Raw genomic sequence first — 18,684 nt, forward strand, 5'->3', positions numbered from 1 at the left:
GCACCAGGTTACCTAGAGAGATTGTGCAGTCTCCAGCCTTGGAAGTTTAAGAGCAGATTACACAGACACCAAGCCTGGTGGTTTAGTCAGGGATGATCCTGCCCCAGCAGGGGCAAGGACTAGAGGGCTTTGTGTGTTGCCCTCTGCCCTATGATTGTGGTTGAGCACTTACAGCATCCAGCCCTTCTTTCCCAACAGCTGGAGCTTTTGTGCACAACCCAGTGGCTCTTTCTCACCTGCCGCAGGTGTGCAGCGCCCGTCTCCCACCCGGCGTACTGCATCACTGGCAGTGCTGTTTCCCAAGTATTTTTCCTTTTGAAATGTCACCGTGGCCTCAGTCCGTTTTGCATTTGACTCCTTTCCCCCCTTCCCAGGAACCACGAGTGCCCGGGCAACTCTCTACTGCTGCGGCCTATCTGTTCCCCGGCGGCGGCGTGCCGCCACCCAGGGGCCAGGGGCCGAGCACCCCTCGCGGCAGGCGGGCGGGCGGGCACAGCCCCACCGGCGCGTCCCGGGCAGGCTCCGCCGCCTCAGGGACGGGGGAAACCCGCCCTCGAGTGCAGCTGCCCAGGTCGCAGCTCCGAGCCCGCCCCGCCGCCCCCGCGCACGTGCTGGCGGCGCCGCCCGGCCGGGAGGAGCTCCGCCCGCTGCAGCCGAGCCGCCGCCGGCTCCGGGCAGCGAGGGGCTCGGCGGGGGCTCAGCGCGGAGCGGCGGCAGCGGGACGCGGCCCGCCGAGATGCAGCCGCCCGAGCCGGCTCCGCAGGTAAGCGCGGCCCCTGTGCGGGCTCCCTCCGTGCACTTGGGGCACAGGCGGGGAGCGGCGGAGCCGGCGGGATGCCCTTCCTTTGCTTGCAGGCTTCAGAGGGCTCCTGCGACCTGCCCGCGCCGCGTGCCCCTTCTCGCTCGCCTCTGGCTGCCGGACCCGAGGCTCCGTGCGGCGCGGGGAGGAAAGCACCGCTGGCCCCTCAGACACCCGCGTGTGTCCGAGCCCGCAGCCCGCCAGAGCCACATCTCCAAGGGCCTGGACACCCTGGATGAGGAGGAAAAGATTGTCAGCGTTAGTAGTGGCCTGGCTTGGTTTGAACTCGCTGGGCCCCCTTGAGCTGCCGCCTCTGTGCGAACCCTAAGGGGGGTGTCTGGAGGGGGAGAGCGCTGCACAACCGCCTTAACCGGAGAGATGTCTGGAAACAGAAGCAGCCTCTGCCAGCCTTGCCGGGGGCGGGGCGGCAGGAACCGACGTGTCTTGGCTTAGAAGAGCGTCCCCCATGCAAGATACTTGGGTGGGGGAGGGATAAGAAAGCACGGAAGGCACACAGCGAGCACGCGTGGGTTTTGTCATGTGAGCCCGGGGAGTGGGCGCCTCTGAAAATCTGCCTTCAAGCACCTTTCTGCTCCACACCAGTCTTGAAGGAAAGCAAAGTCAGTCCTAGTTTTACCTTTCCATGGATGAGCATGTTATAGAAACATGGAGGCATGCTGGTGCCTTGTGAAGTCCTCAAAAGACTATGCACAGGTAGTAGTAACTGAAAAGAATCACAGGCATGAAGGAGGATTTATTTTATCCAACATGCATGTGGTGATTCAGAATAGAGACCGGAACCCTTTATTCCTTTGTTATATTATACTGTGATGCATCAAAAAGAAATGAATGGTAATTAGACTGTCTGTTGCATTTCTTGGATGCTCTCTTAAAACGGGATTTGTTTTCAGGATGTCAGGAATGCTTCTGGTACAGATAACACTGCGCGAATTGCATGGATGCTTTGTTGGCCCTTGTTGAAGGCCAGTCTCACAGGTGTGAAAAAAGTAAAGGTTCCCATCCAGGCTACACCATTGGTTTTCACAAGGGTTGCTGATAAGGATTGATATTTAACATGTGGCTGCACAGGTAACCAACATAGTTTGACTGCGGATCAGCAACACAGCCTGGATCTGGTCCTCAGAGTTGGAAGGCTTTGCCTTTGCCTGAATATGTGTTGGCGGGGGGCAGTAAATATCTGTGCAGCTTGCACAGCAGCCAGAAGGAGGGGAGCAAGGAGAAGCAGCAGCAGTGCTTCCAGCCCCTGGCCTTGATGAAGCTGCCCCCACACTGCAGCCAGGGAGAGGGGGGCAGGGAGAAGTGGTAGCAGCCTGGGTGCAGTTGCCAGCTGCCCATCCCCCAGCACAGCTCCCTTCTAGCTGGAAGCTGTGCTTGTGCCCCACTTGGGGAACTGGGGAAAGTGGTTTCCAACTGCCTGGCCCCTGCCTGAGTGGAAGCAACCTTGAGTCAGCCCTCACCAGACTGGAGCTGAGTGGTTCTGGCCTGCAGTTTGAAACGTTTGCCAGCCCCTGAGTTTAACCATAAAATTCTTTTTTCCAAAGGCTTATCATGCAGTAACCTGGAGAGGGGACAATAACATGAATGAGTTTCTGATTTCAAAGTGGATATTTCTAACAAGTTTTTTATTTCAAGGGGTGGGAGCATCTCTTGCATCAAGCTTTTAGACAATGGAAGTAATATCTAAATGCTTGATGCAAGGGAGAAAACCTAAAATGTTCCAGTCCCATGTTGGTGTTGATGTACACTGCTGTCACCAGCAAGCTGACATGTAATAATTTAATTAGGTCTTTTTGCAGTGCTGTTATCCTTGGCCGCTGGTGGAAGTGCACAGATCTTTGAACTGAATACAATTGACATTGATAAATCATATTAATTTTTTGTTAGTGTTGGCTGTAGGCAGCCAGGTTGAACTCTTCTTTATACTGTAGGAGTATACTGACTGAGCTCTTACCTGCTTGAGACAGGGATTTCAGTATCATGATGAGTATGAGGATGGTTGAGTTTACATTTTTAACTTCCATATAAATGCGTGTTCCTCCATTTAATTCCATGCTATTGCTGCATACCAAATTTATTTGAATCCAAGATGAGGTTTTCCCTCCCACTTAATAAGGGGGTGAGGGTCTCATCTTAGTTTTGAGTACGAGGTAGCAGGGGAGCAGGCAACTATTCTGGCTCCAGGCTTGTGGCAGCAGAATAGTGCATAGTCTTTGAGGACTGCTTGCAGCTGTCCCCTTGCCCCGCATGGGCCCGGTGCTCTCACTGCTGTCTTTCCCTCCCCTCCACTGCTTAGCCTCTGGCTCTAGAATAGTTCTGGCACTGCTGCAGCCCAGGGCACAGAGCACATGGTTGCTCCATCTCCAGCCTGTCCCAATAGCAGCTCTTGTGGCTCTGGTAACTTTGGCCAGGCCCCAGAGCCCAAGCACAAGGTGGGAATTGGGCAGCAGGGAGAAAGTGTTTGGGGGCAGACATGTGGCAGGAGCAAGAGGCAGGGGCCAGGCTGCTTGACTTCTTCCTCTTACCACCTGCTCCCCATCCCTGTTTTCCTTGCTGGATCAGTGGGGGGATGACTTTAAGAAAATGTATCAAATTGTTATCATTTTCCATGTATACAGTCTAATTATTGGTGTCCAATAATTAGATTGTATGTATGGAAAATGATAACAATTTGATGCATTTTCCATGCACGGAATCTAATTATTCGAGGGGGCCACCTTAAATTCAGAGTCATCTTAGATTCAGGTAGTTGCAGTATAATGATGGGACTACACCTTTTTTGACAACACAAGCAGAGGATCAGAGTAAGACGCATCTTTCTCTCTCTTCCATCTATCTACGGACTGAGAATCTCATTTTTGCAAGACCTGGTGGCTATTGCAAGTCTGATGCATGATAATCTTTTGCTTTGCCTGGAATCTAGGTCTTCCACATAGCTGGAGCTAGCTATTTAGTTGTATCATTTAGTTATACATAATGGATTAAACTTCTAACTAAGAAGGAAATTGCTAGAACCAAAAATGAATCTCCGGTGGAACTTTGAATTTACATTTCTTGAGTATTCCGATCTGATTTCTTGGCACTGAAACTATCTGTCTGATTTTTGGCTCTGGGATAGATCCGAATTTGAGAGTGCTTTGTCACATAGCCAAAATATTGGAAGGATACCTGGTCCCATATTTCTGCCTCTAGGGTCAAGATCTCATAAGAACAACTCTTTTCCCACATAAGTGCATGTGGCTTCAACCATTATGTCCCCATCCTATAACTTATCAGAACTAATTGAGAAGCTGAAGAGTAAGGTCCAGACTTTTAGATGTGACTGAATGGTGATTACATTTGAAAGCAATATTTATTTATTTTTAGTTAAATGTGTGTAATCTACTTGTTCTTTCCTGTGCTGTTTGTTTCTTGTATAATGTTAATATTATCTTGTTGGACTAGATAGAAACAGGTGACACAACAGCCCTGGTTTGTAAGCCCAGGAAGAAAGGAGGAAACGGTGATCTGCCATCGGCTGGTTTTAATATTATCAACTCTATCATAGGATCGGGCATAATAGGTAACTTACACTTTTTTCATTCTGGTTTAATTGGTCTTTCATCGTTGCAAAAATATACAGTCTTGAGAAAAACATGCTTTTACATTATTATAGTGCTATCAGTACAGGTTACTATTATGTACTTGTTTTGAAGTAGCACTTGCAAACGAATCAAGAGCCCCAGTATGATAACTGTTGTATAGTCTTTGTTGGCAGACCAGCAGAGCAATCAAGTAGTGGTTCGGCTTCAAGACATAAATAGTCTTTATCCTCCAAAAGTGAGCTTTTTTTAAGTAAGCCCTGAAGTATACGGGTAGGAAGGGCTGGGAAACATTGCACAGTATTGTTCCAAGTTTTGGGATGAATAATAGATTTTTATTTTGAAAGAATGTTTATCTTGCAAAAACATTACAAATACGTAGAACGGATCTTTTCTAATTTGCATTTGTTTCTTTATTCACAGGATTGCCCTATTCAATGAAGCAAGCTGGCTTTCCGTTAGGAATATTACTTTTATTTGGTGTTGCCTATATCACAGGTACAACAAAAGCAATAGTGATTATATAGGGAGAGAATCCATTTTGCAAAGATAAACTGAATTTGAAGTTGAGAATAACTTAGCAAGTATATCTATGAATTACAATTTAGTAAAAATAAAGACTTTTACACTTAGTTTGCTAATCCTTTGAGCAGATTAATACAAGCAGAGAATTATGCCATACATTTAAAGCTGTTTCTTGCGGGGAGGGGATATCTAGGTAACTAGACTAGATTAAGCCATTATTGAGATAAATATTATCTATTCTTGCAGAACACTTGTTCCTATTCAAAAGTTCTAATTAAGACATAAATGGTGTATTCCAAACATATTAAAACCAGATCTTTTTCAACATGCTTATTTTATTTTTATCATAATTGTCCAGCAAGAAAGAATCTAAATTCCCCTACTTCTATATTCATAAAGGGCCACAATGTAGATTCACAGAGTGAGCATCTACTTCCCAAATTTAATAATCTGTTGGTTGTAATGGGAGTATGTTTGTAAATCTTTATCCATGTGAATAAAAGTCACATGTTCTAGCCCTGTGGTGCCCAGTGCTAAGACAGCAGGAGGGACAGCAGCATGTCTGAGCAAACCTTAGGGTCTTGAACATTGGTTTCCTGTAGTAGGAGAAATCAGTGATGTGGAATTCTGGGTAACTTACACCCAACCTGTTGTATATAACAGGTAGTTTCTACTGCCAGAAATTTCACTAAAACATCAGTGCCAAGTTCCTGGGGGACAACTCTGTCCCAGTACTTAACTGAAGTTAAGGCAAAATACAGGCCTTCTATGTTTGCAACACCTCCTCCAGGAAGAAATTGTACCACAGAACAGCAATAATTAATTTTTGAAGGAAATATTATGGTTCCCTGCAGTTAGAAATCTCCTGATAAAATTACCACAGTTTTATATTATGCTGCCTGGTGTTTTTCTTTCTCCATAACAAGTTTTCAAGGAGTTAGTTGGTATTTTGGCACAGACTCTCCAGTTATGCATTTTTTGGAGCTCTCAGGGGTGTAACTACAATGCTTACTGCAGTGTAGGTGGTTGTGCAGATGGGAACAGAAACCATTCAGAATTTTTCAGCTGCTTCCCTAAAGTGAGAGGAGAGACTGAAATATTCTAGTTTCAAGTCTGCAGGATATGATTTGACAAATAATTCAACTTTATTTTCCTTACAGTAGTAAGGATTGGAACGCAAGGCAGAAATCACTGTTTTGTCATTTTAAAATATACATTTTTCATTTTTAAAAATTGTAGACTAGCAGTCATGTGTGTTTGTAACTTAACATTCTTCAAGAAGCTATTATATACTTTAAGCATTCCAATACACCCATATGCAAAATTGAATACTTATGTTCTATGTACAGTAGTTTTTTAGGTCCTTTTTCTTGATCTGGTACACATTCAAGTGTGTCTCATGCTACAACTGGAAGGACAGGTTTACCTAGTGTCAGTGAACTTGGGAACTTTATGTAATTCTAGAGTGTAGCCCTTGAGCCACACACTACACTGGCTATATCCTGTTGGGGTAGGCCCCTGGGCACCCTTCATCATTGCGTGGGCTGTCAACAGTGTGCAGTCTCCCCATCACCTGCTACATGGACAGTGCATGGCCCTCCCTGGGCTTTTCCCCACGGCACTGCAATAGGAGAGGCAGCTGCAGGTGCCCACAGGCTAGTTGGCCAACCCTTTTAAATAATACATACTAATCCTAGGATGCAGACTTAAAGACCCTTTATTTTTATTTTTTTTTTTAGAAGTTTAGGATGTTATATGAGCTAGTTTCATGTCCTTGATGCTGCAATTTATGATACGCAGAAATATGCTCCTATAGCCAAAAGTCGTGCAGAGGTTCATAGTTTTACACAGTACAAAAAAGTTTATAGGGCCATTTTTATGGGTTCAAATACTACCTAAAAGGAGTCATGAAAATCAGTGATCAGGATTTAACCAGCTTTACACTGTTAAATCCCAATAGTCATCACTAGATCTAGTGGCAAAATAAGTTGATTCCCATTTATTAGATATCAGACACAGAGACCAGGGAATTTAATTATTTGTAACTCCATTTAGAGAACTCAGTGTAGTGTTTTGCATGGCTGCATACAGCTGTAGGGCCAGAGTGTGCAATTTTGACTACCTTAGTGTTCTGTCACAGTCAAAGATTAGACTTGTAATATGTGTGAGTAAACTTGTTACACATCCATGGTGGAAATTACACTTTTGAATATCTTGACTTCTAATGTTTAAATCCATTGTAAAGTTGATTTAAGGTAAACCCATGCATTTCAGTCAATAATTGCAGGTTGCTTTTGTTGTAAAATTTATCAAACTGTTTTCTTGGAACGTGTTTAAAAAAAAACAAAAAACCACAAAGCTAATCTCCAATATGTCTTTATTGTTTACAGATTATTCCATTATATTACTAATTAAAGCAGGAAATCTCTCTGGTATGAACACCTATCAAGCACTGGTACATAAAACATACGGTTTTGTAGGGTACCTAATCCTCTCCACTCTGCAATTTTTATATCCATTTATTGGTAAGATTACTGTAAAGTTATTCCTTTAAAGTTGTCCTATTTGTATTACCAAAAAAGAGATCATCTTAGCTTAAAATACTTAAAAATGAATTTTTAGGATAAGAATTCATTTTTGTGTTTCGTTATATTGGCAATGAAACTGAGAACACTTAAATCCAAGTATCTCCTGTTCTTATAATTATAATTTTATTATCTGTCTTGCCAGTCAATTAAAAATAATATCACCATAAAACAATAGTTAGATCTTCACAGTTTAACTCATAATATGTCCTTATCTGAAGTAAGAAAATGTATTAGGACATTTTATTAGGTCTGGTTCATTTCAGAGTGTGAAACTCTGGCTCTGAAGTCTATGGTAAAATCCCATTGATTCAGCTGCACCAGGCTTTCATCCCAGGTATATTTGAATCTTATGCTTTTAGTGACTAGAGCTGAATATTAAGGTCATGGGCAGTCATTACATTTCTAAAGCTAAATTCACCCTCTAAATGCTTTAAAAAAGGCTACATGCTGTTTGTAGCTCTGTAAAGATCATGAAAGTGCTACAAAATAGTAAAAATGGTATCTGTTTCAAAGAGGATCTTTTCAGTTTTGTATACATAGCCCTTGTACAGTTACTCGTAGCATTACAGGGGTGTCTAGGATCCCACAGTTCTCTGCTCTCCCTCCTCCTCCTTCATGGGAGAGAGAGGTAAAAGGGCTGGATCTCTGATAGCCTGGCCATCAAGCAGCTACTCTTTCAGTTTTGGGGATAGAATGAGACAAACTTTTGAATGGAGTGCATTTTTTCAGGTCCTGAAGTTTACAAATGCAATGCATTCTTCTTGTTTTGATATATCCCAACCATGCAATTGGCCCAACAAAAGATATTACATGCACAAATCCTTGCATTTTGCATGTTTCCTGTGAAGTTACAGCTATGACATCACTCCAACATTGGTAGCAATAGTTTTACTTGTTAAAACACAGAAAACTCATTCTCTATCCTTTTGATGCTGAAGATTTTCAAGGGACAACTAATTTCAGGTGCTTTGGAAGAAGACTGATATAAAGGGAAAAAATACCTTGAAAACAGGATTAATAGACTAAAATTCCATCCAATATTGTACAAAAGGCATGGGTCACAACAACAAACCAAAAGCTTAGTTTGTTTTACCTGGCAAAGCTGAAGGGATATGTTCTGTCCAAATACATTAAGAATAAACTTCATTAAGGGAGAAAAGCTATTCAAATTAAGTGAACAGTGTTGGTCCAAGAACAGATCTGTATGCATTTGGAGTGAATAAACTTGAGCTACAAATCAGAACAGAGTTTCTAATCATGAGATGAGTAAGGTACTAGAACAGAATCCCCAACCTTTTAGCGTGAAAAATAGTAGCTTTATCATAGGAAATATACAATTATGAAAATATTTATGCATCCACTAAAATAAATGCTTTTTTGTTGATTTCCCCTACTAATAATGATTAACTATAGTAGTTAAGTTAAATACATGCATCAGCATTTGTATGATGGGGCATATTTATATATGAATTTGTAAAAGACAAAAACGCATGCATATCTATAGTATGTGTAGTAATCTTTTGATGTAAAAAAATGATTTGCGAGTTTGGACCTAAAGCCCTCTGTCCTTACTCAAGTTCCTGATGAAATGAATAGAAGCCTATTGAGAAAAGAAGGACTAAAACCTAGTCTTCCCACTTCAAAACCTGTATCTTCATCTATTGCAGTTTTCCCTTTGCATTACCGCTTTTATTCCCTTTCCCATTATTCAAGTTGCAAAGTTCAGTAACTGTTTACAAGCATCAGGGAACTGTTTGAAATATTGCTTCTCTTCTGCCCTCAATTACTTAAAAAAATTTTACCGCATAATCTACAGCAGTTGCCATTTAAAATGCACTTTGGTATGAGGTTCCTACAGTAACTTTTGTATCTGTCACTGTTTAAATTAAAAGATACACTAGAAGTGGCATCCCTGCAACAGGACAAATAACTATAACATTGACTAGCACTCTTGTAAAATCAGTTTTGTGCATAATTGTTCAAGGTAAAATAAGTACATATATCCCCTTGCATGTGACAGCGGGATTGAGCCCAGAGGATTATGTATAAAGCTGAAACGAACTGTTGGATGCATGTAATTTTTCTCTGTAATAAAAGCTGTCAATGAATTGCTGTGTTTGACGGAGGCAGTTTTAAAAGCCCTTTTTTCCCCCTTTTGAAGTAAATGTGCTTAGCCACAAAATTCAACAGTCTTGGTCATCTGACTGGGTCCCTTTCAAGTTCTCATGTCTATTATACAAGGAAAATTGTGAGCATTAAATAGTTCTTCATTTAGCATTCAAAACTTGAAAGTAGGTCTGTGAAGGGCAGCTTACAGGCAGCAGTAAGGTTAGGAAGCCAGTCAAAAAAAAAAAAAGGCTAGTAAGGATGAGACTGCAACTAATTTAGATTTCATAAATTTCATATCCATTTGGGCTGGAAGGGACCTCACGAGATCATCGGGTCCAGCCCCCTGCCCAAAGGGCAGGAAGTCAGCTGGGGTCAGATGACCCCAGCAAGATAATCTTCCAAACACTTCTTGAATGTATCCAGAGTAGGTGCTTGCACCACTTCTGGGGGGAGTCTGTTCCAGACTGGAGACTCGGACGATAAGGTTTTTACTTATGTCCAGTCTAAAATAGTCTTCCTTCAGTTTGTGACTGTTTTTGGAGAGCGCTGGTGAACAGATGTTCTCCCAGATCCTGATGCACAGCTCTTATGTACTTAGGCTGCCACCAAGTCCCCCCTGAACCTACACTTCTCCAGACTGAAGAGTCCCCTGCCTCTCAGCCTCTCCTCATAAGGCTTGCTCTCTTGACCTCTAATCATGTGTGTAGCTCTCCTCTGAACCCCCTTGAGCTTCTCAACATCCTTTCTAAAGTGCAGAGCCCAGAATTGGATGCAGTACTCCAGCTGCAGCTTCACCAAGGCTGAGTAAAGTGGGAGGATGACATCTTCGGTCTTGCTTGAGATGCATCGGTAGATGCAAGCCAGGATTTTATTTGGTTTGCCAGTTGCGACATCATATTGGTGTCTTATATTCATCTTTTGGTCAGTCATGATCCCCAAGTCTCTTTTGGTCATAGTGCTAGTGAGTGTAGCACTGCTGAGCCTATAAATATGTTGTGGGTCTTTTTCCTGAGGTGGAGCACCTTGCATTTCTCTATATTGAAGAGTGTCATCAGGTTTTGATCCCCCTACCTTGCAAGCCTGTCCAGGTCAGCCTGAATCACCAGCCTATCATCTCTAGAGTGACGGCACTTCCTTATAATTTGGTGTCATCCGTGAACTTAGCCAGTCTGCTTCGAACACCCAAATCCAGATCGTTTATGAATATATTAAAGAGTACTGGTCTGAGAACTGAACCCTGGGGGACACCACTGGTCACCATGCACCATGTTGACTCGGTTCCATTATTAGCTGCATATAATCCTGAAGTCTGTAGTATGTAGTGTGGGTCTTTATCTCGTAATTGATTTGTATTAATAAAAGTTTGATTAATTGTAAGTTTTATTTCTGTTTTGTTTTTTGAAGCTATGATTAGTTACAACATAACAACAGGAGACACTTTGACTAAAGTTTTTCAAAGAATACCTGGAGGTAAGTTTATATGTAAAGCTTGGGAGTACAGGGACAATCAACTAGTTGAGATTCTTTAGTAAAAAGTAACCATAATGTTTCTATAAACAGTCATTTAATTTCTCCTACTGATAAGATCTCCTATGTGAAGGATTTATTTTAATATACAATTGTCTTTCCTGTACTCTGAGGCCCTAACCCTACCTAATTAATATTAGTGGATTTCTCTGCCAATGTTGACCCCAACTAGCTTCAGTACAACTCCATGCAGTGTGGGGTGATACAGGATTTTAAACATGCCAACATACATTTTGTTTCTTAGTGGGTAACAGCTGAAGTAAACACCACTTATGATATTCAAACAATCATTGTCTGTTGATCATTGTTAGAAGACTTACAAATCAGATCATGCAAATCAATTTTAAATGTGTATTTAAGCCTTTAATATTACTTTATAACTGTATATCTTTTATATTTGCACAGAACCATTTAATACTCGCTTTTTATTTTAATGTGTGTTTCCTATAGGAAAGGAGAGGAGTTGAAGTCACACTTTATTTCATTATGGGGCAGACCCTAAATTCCTTGCTATAAATCGGTTCTTCAAAAATAAATTTTCTGTTTTTTTCCTCTTTGTTTTAGTTGGACCAGATAACTGGCTTATTGACCGTCACTTTGTTATTCTGTGTACTACCATCATCTTTACTCTGCCTTTATCTCTGTATCGTGACATAGCAAAACTGGGAAAGGTAAATCATAATGACAGTGAATCTCAGTGGTCTTTGATGTAATTTATTATACCACAATAGAATATCCATTTACACTGCTAACTATTTAGTTCAGCATGAGAAAGCAATTACAGAGGTTAAATCCTGTTTTTTGTATTTTTTTAAAAAGTGCACATTTAGTCTCCTCTTCCTTTTCCCATTATTAACATTGGGTTTTCCTGGCTTGTTTCAATCCTACTGAAGTCAATTGGAGACTGTCCATTGACTGCAAACGGTACTAGATTGGGTTTTTAGTGCTTCCTACTGCTTGCGTGGCTCAGACCTTGAACTGAATAGTCCTGGTACTGACAGACTTGTTCTCAGGTCCTGAGTTCTCCTTGGCGTTGTAACTGAGAGACTTAAATGTTATAAGTCTACTAAAGAAACCATATATCAGTTTCAGATGCCCCTGGAATAAGATCTTGTGCCTCACCTAGTCACAAAAGTTAGGGCAGGGGTGCTCAACTGCTGGCCCATGGGCCAAATGCTACCTGCAGAGCCTCCCTCCCCCCACCCACCCCTTCCTCCTCCACACATCTGGATAGTGCCAGTCATGCCAGCCCCAGACAGTGGACTGGAATTACCATCCAGACTGCAGCCAGACCAAGCACTACCCATACAGCCTGCAGGGGGAAAAGGTTGAACACCACTGGATTAGGGAATACTTGCATTCAATAGCATCTTCCAGTGTGGGAAAGGGGACTACATTCTTGTTCTTAATATGTATGAAAGAACTTTCACAACAAACACTTCGAATAAACTTTATACATTCAAAAGAATATAACTAAATGAAATGTTACAACTATTTTTTTTTTTTTTTGGAGAAATATAGACATGGGTGTCAAAATGATAGTGTTTATAAAATCAAAGGGAGTTGTGCTGGAAGAGACTTCAGACAGCCCTCTAGTCCAGTGCTCTCCAACATTTTTATGGTGAAGATCACTTCTTGGATGTAAAGGGCACCCCAGGATCTACCATGCTGTCCCACCTACCCATCCCCACCCCCAGCCCAGTTGTGACAGAGAACTGAGGTCAGGTCCTAGCCTGGCCCAGTCTGGGTCTCTCCACCACCCATGGGTGTGGGGCGGGGGGGAGGCTCCTGAGGCCCGGGCCCCACCTCCCTGTGCTCTGGGATGAGCCAGCTGCTGCTGTACCTGGAGCACAGGTGGGGGGTGGGGGCATAGGCTCCCAAGGCCTCCGCCAGGCTGCTCCCAGTAGCAGGAGCACCCCACCATGTGCCTCTGGGTGGCGGACAGTCCCAGTCCCGACCCCAGTTCTCTGCCATGCCTGGCAACCAAAGGAATGTGGCATCGGGCCCCGGTCTGGCTGGGCCTGGGACTCCACCACCCAGGGGCGTGGGGCTCCTTTTGCTGGGTACAACCTGGTAGAAGCCTCAAGGGCCCATAACCCCCTCCCCTACCCCCATCTGTGCTCCACTGGCCCGTGCACCCTCCCTCTCTCTGCTCCAGGTACAGCAGGCAGCCTGCAGCAGGAGCCACTTTGTCGCAAAGCACAGATTGGGGGGGACAGGTGGGGGGCATGAGCCCCTGCTGGGCTGTACCCTTCAGCGATGGAGAGTCCCAGACCCATCCAGGTTGGTGCCTGACACCACATGAGTCCCCACTGCTGAGCCTAGCCACATGTAGCCAGCTGCATTGAGGCTTGAGGCACTACAGCAGCCGCCTCTGCCTCCTCCACCCTCAGGGACAGGGAGGGAGCACCCCATGCCCCTGGAGGACCACCCTGGGGTTCCAATCTTTCCACCACCCAATGAGGCTGGGGCCCTACTTGCCTTCCCCTGCTCCTGGTTGAGCCGCAGGTCATCCCTTCTCTGCAGGGGCCTCTGTGGCCCCCTTCCCCCCTTCCCAGATTGACCTGCTGGGGCTGATGGCGCTGGGTATGTGCATGCACCCAGCTATCCCTTCAGCCCAGGATCAACCTAAAAAGGCTCAGGAATCGAGCAGGTCAATTGCAATCCCCAGGTTGGTGACCACTTCTCTAGTCCAACCCTTTTTCAACCCTAAAACATCCCAGAATAATGTTTTCCTAACCTGTTAAAAACTTCCAGTGAGAGAGAACCCACAATCTCTCAGGGTAAAAAATGGAAAGTACGTTCTAGAGACTGCAGCTGATAGAATTAAATCGTTAAGGGTTAGGTGGTTGAAGCAATTTACAACATTACATATTATAATATAATTTTGACAGTCATAAATGTAGAAAATTATATTAAATTAATTGGCTAAGTTTTCCCCATATTTGGGTACCATCTCATTGTGAATATTATCAGCCATTTTTCTTGGATGACTTGAATTGCTCAGATTGCCAAATATTTAGAAGTATTAAAAACAAATTCTATTACTTTTGCTTAACAGGGTGTTATTTTGAATATTAATAATTTTCTGCAATTCTCTTTGAAATCCAATTCATATTCAGTTGTAGATTGTTTTATGCTCTTTACATGCGTGGATAGCTCATGCTGAACTAATTTTCTTTGATAAAGACTGAGCAAAACATTTCAGATACCCTGGCTAGAGTATTGAGCAGAGCACCACTCTCATTAATAATGGCTGTCACTTGAATGAATCAGCATGAATTTTGTGAGGAGGAGTTGGCTCAAATACTGATGCAAAAAGTGTCTTTCTAACAAAGATGGCAGGTTCAATCCCTGAATCTTGTATCGTATTCCCTAAAAATGAAGATCACGTAATTTATACAGTGATCATGGTGGAAAATAGTAACCAGTAAGCAGTCCAAGCAAACTTTTACCCCAGCTATGCAGTCTTATCTCTACAAGCAAATCCATGTGTCCATGATGATAAGAATTTAGAATTCAAGACTTATGTGCTAAAACACCTTCAAATGTATGCTTTATAACACCATGAATATAAAATGTATTGAAGCATCTCACGTGACCAGAATGAAATAAAGCCCAACTTAGATCTGACATAGGCAGATGCAGCTCTTGTCAACTTCATGTATTTTTATTTAATGTTTTCTGGGGAAAATCTATTTTATACTTTATACATTTAGATTATCTCATGTTACATGACCCCCAAGTAATAGAATAAAACGGACTAATCAACCTGCATCCTCAAAATACAGGAGCGTATGGATAAATAGGCTCCAATCCAAAATATTTGTCTCTACTAAAAAATAAAGATTATTGCACCTACATAATTGTATGTTCTTTTTACTGTTAGGAAGAAAGGTAAGCTTTTATTTTTAGTGGCAGATACTGTGGGCCTGACTGAAAAAGATACTGATTCTCTGCAATTTCAAATGAAGTGAGTGGAAAGCATCTCTGACATCTACACTCTCGGTGGTTGCAGTGGACTAAACCTTTGTCTCCAACATAGAACCATAGAAAGAGGATGACTGGAAGTAAAAGAAAAAGGCTATGAATGTTTTTTCGTTTTTGTTTTGTTTTTTTACAAAAGATCCATTGCAATATTAGTTGTTTTAAAGAAACTTTTTCCTTTTTTTGAGAGAAATTATGATTTTGAAATAGATATTTAAATATTTAATTTCTGACCATCCAGCTGATACCATATTTGATTTACTTGCAGGTATCTCTTACATCTCTCATATTAACAATTGTCATCTTGGTCATTGTGATGATACGGGCAGTTACGTTTAGTTCACAAGTGTGAGTATTTTATCATTTTGAACACCACTGAATGAATTTTATAAAGCACATGTATTTTATCTTTTGTGTGCATTTGCATGAGTAAAGAACTCGACTCTGGGATTTGTTTTTTGGAGGATTGGAATATATTTAAAATAGTATAGATTTTACAAATTGGAAAATACAATGAAAAGTAGATGGAAGGCTAGCGTTCAGTTTTGATTGAGATCAGAACCTGGGTGATGGAAGGAAAGAGAAGGGATACAGACACAGGTGCAGGGCTATGAAAAAAATATAAACGAAGAATTGAGAATTACAGCTAAATATGCAATATATTACCCCCCTCAGAAATTGTGCAGCTTTCCTCTTGCATCAAAACATTTTACATATGGGAAAAAATCATCCATTCTTTTGGAAACCATTGCAGTAATAGGCAATGTGCCTGATGCAAATATAGTCCTTCCTTTCATTGCCTCTCCTGAACGAGTGCGATTCACAGTAGCGGTCCTGTGCTTTACAGAGCTGCATTCTCACAATATGCGGGTAATAAAAAGATATCTACAGGGGGAGTACAGCATATTTAGATTGGGTCTGAGGAAAAACTTCTTTGCTGTTGTAAGTAAGTTAGCAGGATAGACTGTCTAGAGAAGTTGTGGAATCTCCTTCAGTAATGGTTTTCAAGATGTTGGATAAGCATTGGTCAGAGGTGTTCTAGGAGTAGCAATGCCTGGAGCATGCTATGAAGACCACATGCGTGTTGAATGGACATCAAAATAAGAGCCTTACTGGAGAGGGCCATGATCAGCAACAGGAGAATAAAGCAGACCTTCACAGCTGGTTTTGTTATGAAAGAAGCTTAAGGAGTTGAGAAATTTATGGAGGGGGTTCAGTAAGGGAAATAGGAGTTCTGGCTCTCTAGTTAGGATGTCTGGACTTGCATTTGTGGTCTCTAGGTTGCTGTGCAGACTGTTTTGTTTTCCTGTGTGTCTAGGCTTTGCTGGTTGCCGCATGAATCTAGGAAGGAAGTTTTCCCCTCTGCTGATACAAGTGTCAGGCGGGGGGGTTTCTGTCTTCCTCAGAAGCATTAGATGTTAGCTACAGTCAACACTAGGGTTACCAACTGGAGTGTGTTGATCTTCTTTGTTAATGGGTCTTCTGTTCAGGGTCAGACCAATCACCAGATTTAGGGTCAGAAAGAAGTGTATACTACTGTCAGATCAGCATGGACACATGATGGTTTTATCTTCCTCTGCAATGGGTGTATGATCCTCATTTTCAGAATCTATCAAGTGTATTTTAACAAGCAGCATTTGAAGGACATTAATAGTGTCTTCATGGCTCTGTTTTACCTAAAGTGAGATGAGACATTCTTAGTGGTTTTGGGCATTGTGTGTAGTAGATGGGCAAGAGACTTTTTTCATGCAGTTTTAAGAATCAGGCACCCACTTGTAGAGGGTAGTCTAGATGATGATGATCTTGCCATGAGCAGAAGTTTAAACTAGATGACTTCCTGAGGTCTCTTCCAGCCCAACCTTTCTGTGATCCCATGAGGAGAAGGGTGTGGTCATAACTGTACTAGTCTATGCAGTAAGCCAATAGTAAAAGCGAAGTTCAATGGATTTACTGAAGCACTGGGGGAATGATCCTGTTTCCTAAGGCCCAGATGGTCCCTGAGGTCTTCACAAAGGGAGGCATCTGACAAATGTCCCCAAAGTAATCTCAATGGCACAATCTTCTCTAAAATAATGCAGGACTCGGGTCCCCTCTACGTGTGCAGGTAAAGGTGTGATGCAACCTAATGCATGATCCACACGGTCATGCCATACATGCACCATCAAGAAGAAAAATCCTGGGGCTGGGAGATCAGAGCAGCTGCGATCCTTGAGACTTAGAAGTGCATGGAAATTAGGAAGACATTTTTTACAGTAAGGGTGGCCAGAGTTTGGAATGGGCTTCCAAGAGAGCTGGTACTATCACCTAACTTGGAGATCTTCAAGAGGAGGCTTGACAATCACCTGGCTGGGGTCGTCTGACCTTAGTCCTCTTTCCTGCCAGGGGCAGGGGGTCAGATATGATGATCCATTGGGTCCCTTCCGACTGTATAATCTTTGAACCTCTGAGCTCTGGGAATCGCAGCAGGTATGATCCCCAAGGCCGGAGTGCATGAAACCCCCAGACCCGAGGGATCATGGCATCCACAACCCTCAAGGCTCAGGGAGTATCTGAAACCCCCAGACCTGGGATAATAGCAGTTGTGATCCCCCGGGCCCAGAGGTTTCGTGCACCCCCCAAGCCTTCAGGATTGCAGCAGCCACAATCCCCAGGGCCTTGGGGTTTCATGCTGAGCATGATGTACTGTTTGTGGCTACGAGCCTTGTCAGCTGATGGAGTTCCCATCTGCAGGTGTAAATTTAAAGCTCAAAAGCAGCCAGCTGTCAAAGTAGTACATATTTTCAAAGTTTAGCTTTATAGGTGACTGGAGCTTTTTAATGTGTGATAAGTATTTCATACACGAAGCTGGTCTTAAGTTAAATGTGCAATTAACCAGTTAATTGTGTGATACCTGTGTATCATGTGTAGAGGGAGCCTAAGAATTATATTTCATTCTTTAATGGGCTGCATTGATGTATTAAAAAATTTGTAAGCTTTAAGATGTGATGATTCTGATTTTTTTTTCTGATGGTTTTTCATGTAATGGACAGTCAAATTTAAAATTTGTTTTAATTGAAAGTTAGAAAATGTTGGCAATTTAATATAGATATTTCAGAGCTTATTAAAACAATTATTTCAAAAGCCAAAGTTGGGAAAACAAATGGGAAAGAATAAAAAAGGGAAACTATCCAGTAAATAGAAATACTAATAAGCTGTTCCAGAAAACAGGTGAATAAACAGGCCAATACTGCAGCCCAGTACTCTGTACTGCACTTTGTGTGATAATTAACATTACCACAAACCAGAAGATCAGTATGTGTCTGTTTGGTGGTAACCATGTTTGTAAAGCTACACTAGCAGGAAGTGTATGAATCTTATGTACATCCTTTATGGCTTTATCCATCTTTAAAAGAATGGTATCCTCTATTTTATATGAGATTCACGTCTTAGAGGGGAGGGACTTTACGTGAACATCTTAATTTCTTATTCATTGGGATTGTTTGCACTCTTCAGAATGTGTGTGTATATGGAGTAGATTCGTACACTTGGAAGATGTTAGCGTGGATGATTC

The 18,684-nt window shown here is 42.4% G+C and overlaps 1 protein-coding gene across 4 annotated transcripts in view; it reads left to right on the forward strand.

Annotated features, from left to right (window-relative positions):
• Positions 1–630: 630 nt before the first annotated feature.
• SLC38A11 (solute carrier family 38 member 11) overlaps positions 631–18,684 on the forward strand; it is a 51,788-nt gene continuing 33,734 nt past the window's right edge. For 3 of the 4 annotated variants that reach the window (XM_090045596.1, XM_090045595.1, XM_090045597.1), the window contains exons 1-7: positions 631–763; positions 4,262–4,379; positions 4,822–4,896; positions 7,314–7,448; positions 11,025–11,090; positions 11,712–11,818; positions 15,403–15,482. In XM_090045596.1, coding sequence (XP_089901722.1) covers positions 737–763; positions 4,262–4,379; positions 4,822–4,896; positions 7,314–7,448; positions 11,025–11,090; positions 11,712–11,818; positions 15,403–15,482 — 608 coding nt within the window. In that variant the 5' untranslated portion in view covers positions 631–736. The remainder of the gene's footprint in view (positions 764–4,261; positions 4,380–4,821; positions 4,897–7,313; positions 7,449–11,024; positions 11,091–11,711; positions 11,819–15,402; positions 15,483–18,684) is intronic. The other variant, XM_090045598.1, reaches the window with a different exon arrangement.

Source organism: Crocodylus siamensis, chromosome 4 (genome assembly GCF_052110815.1).
Source record: "Crocodylus siamensis isolate JL-2025a chromosome 4, ASM5211081v1, whole genome shotgun sequence".
NCBI lineage: Eukaryota > Metazoa > Chordata > Crocodylia > Crocodylidae > Crocodylus > Crocodylus siamensis.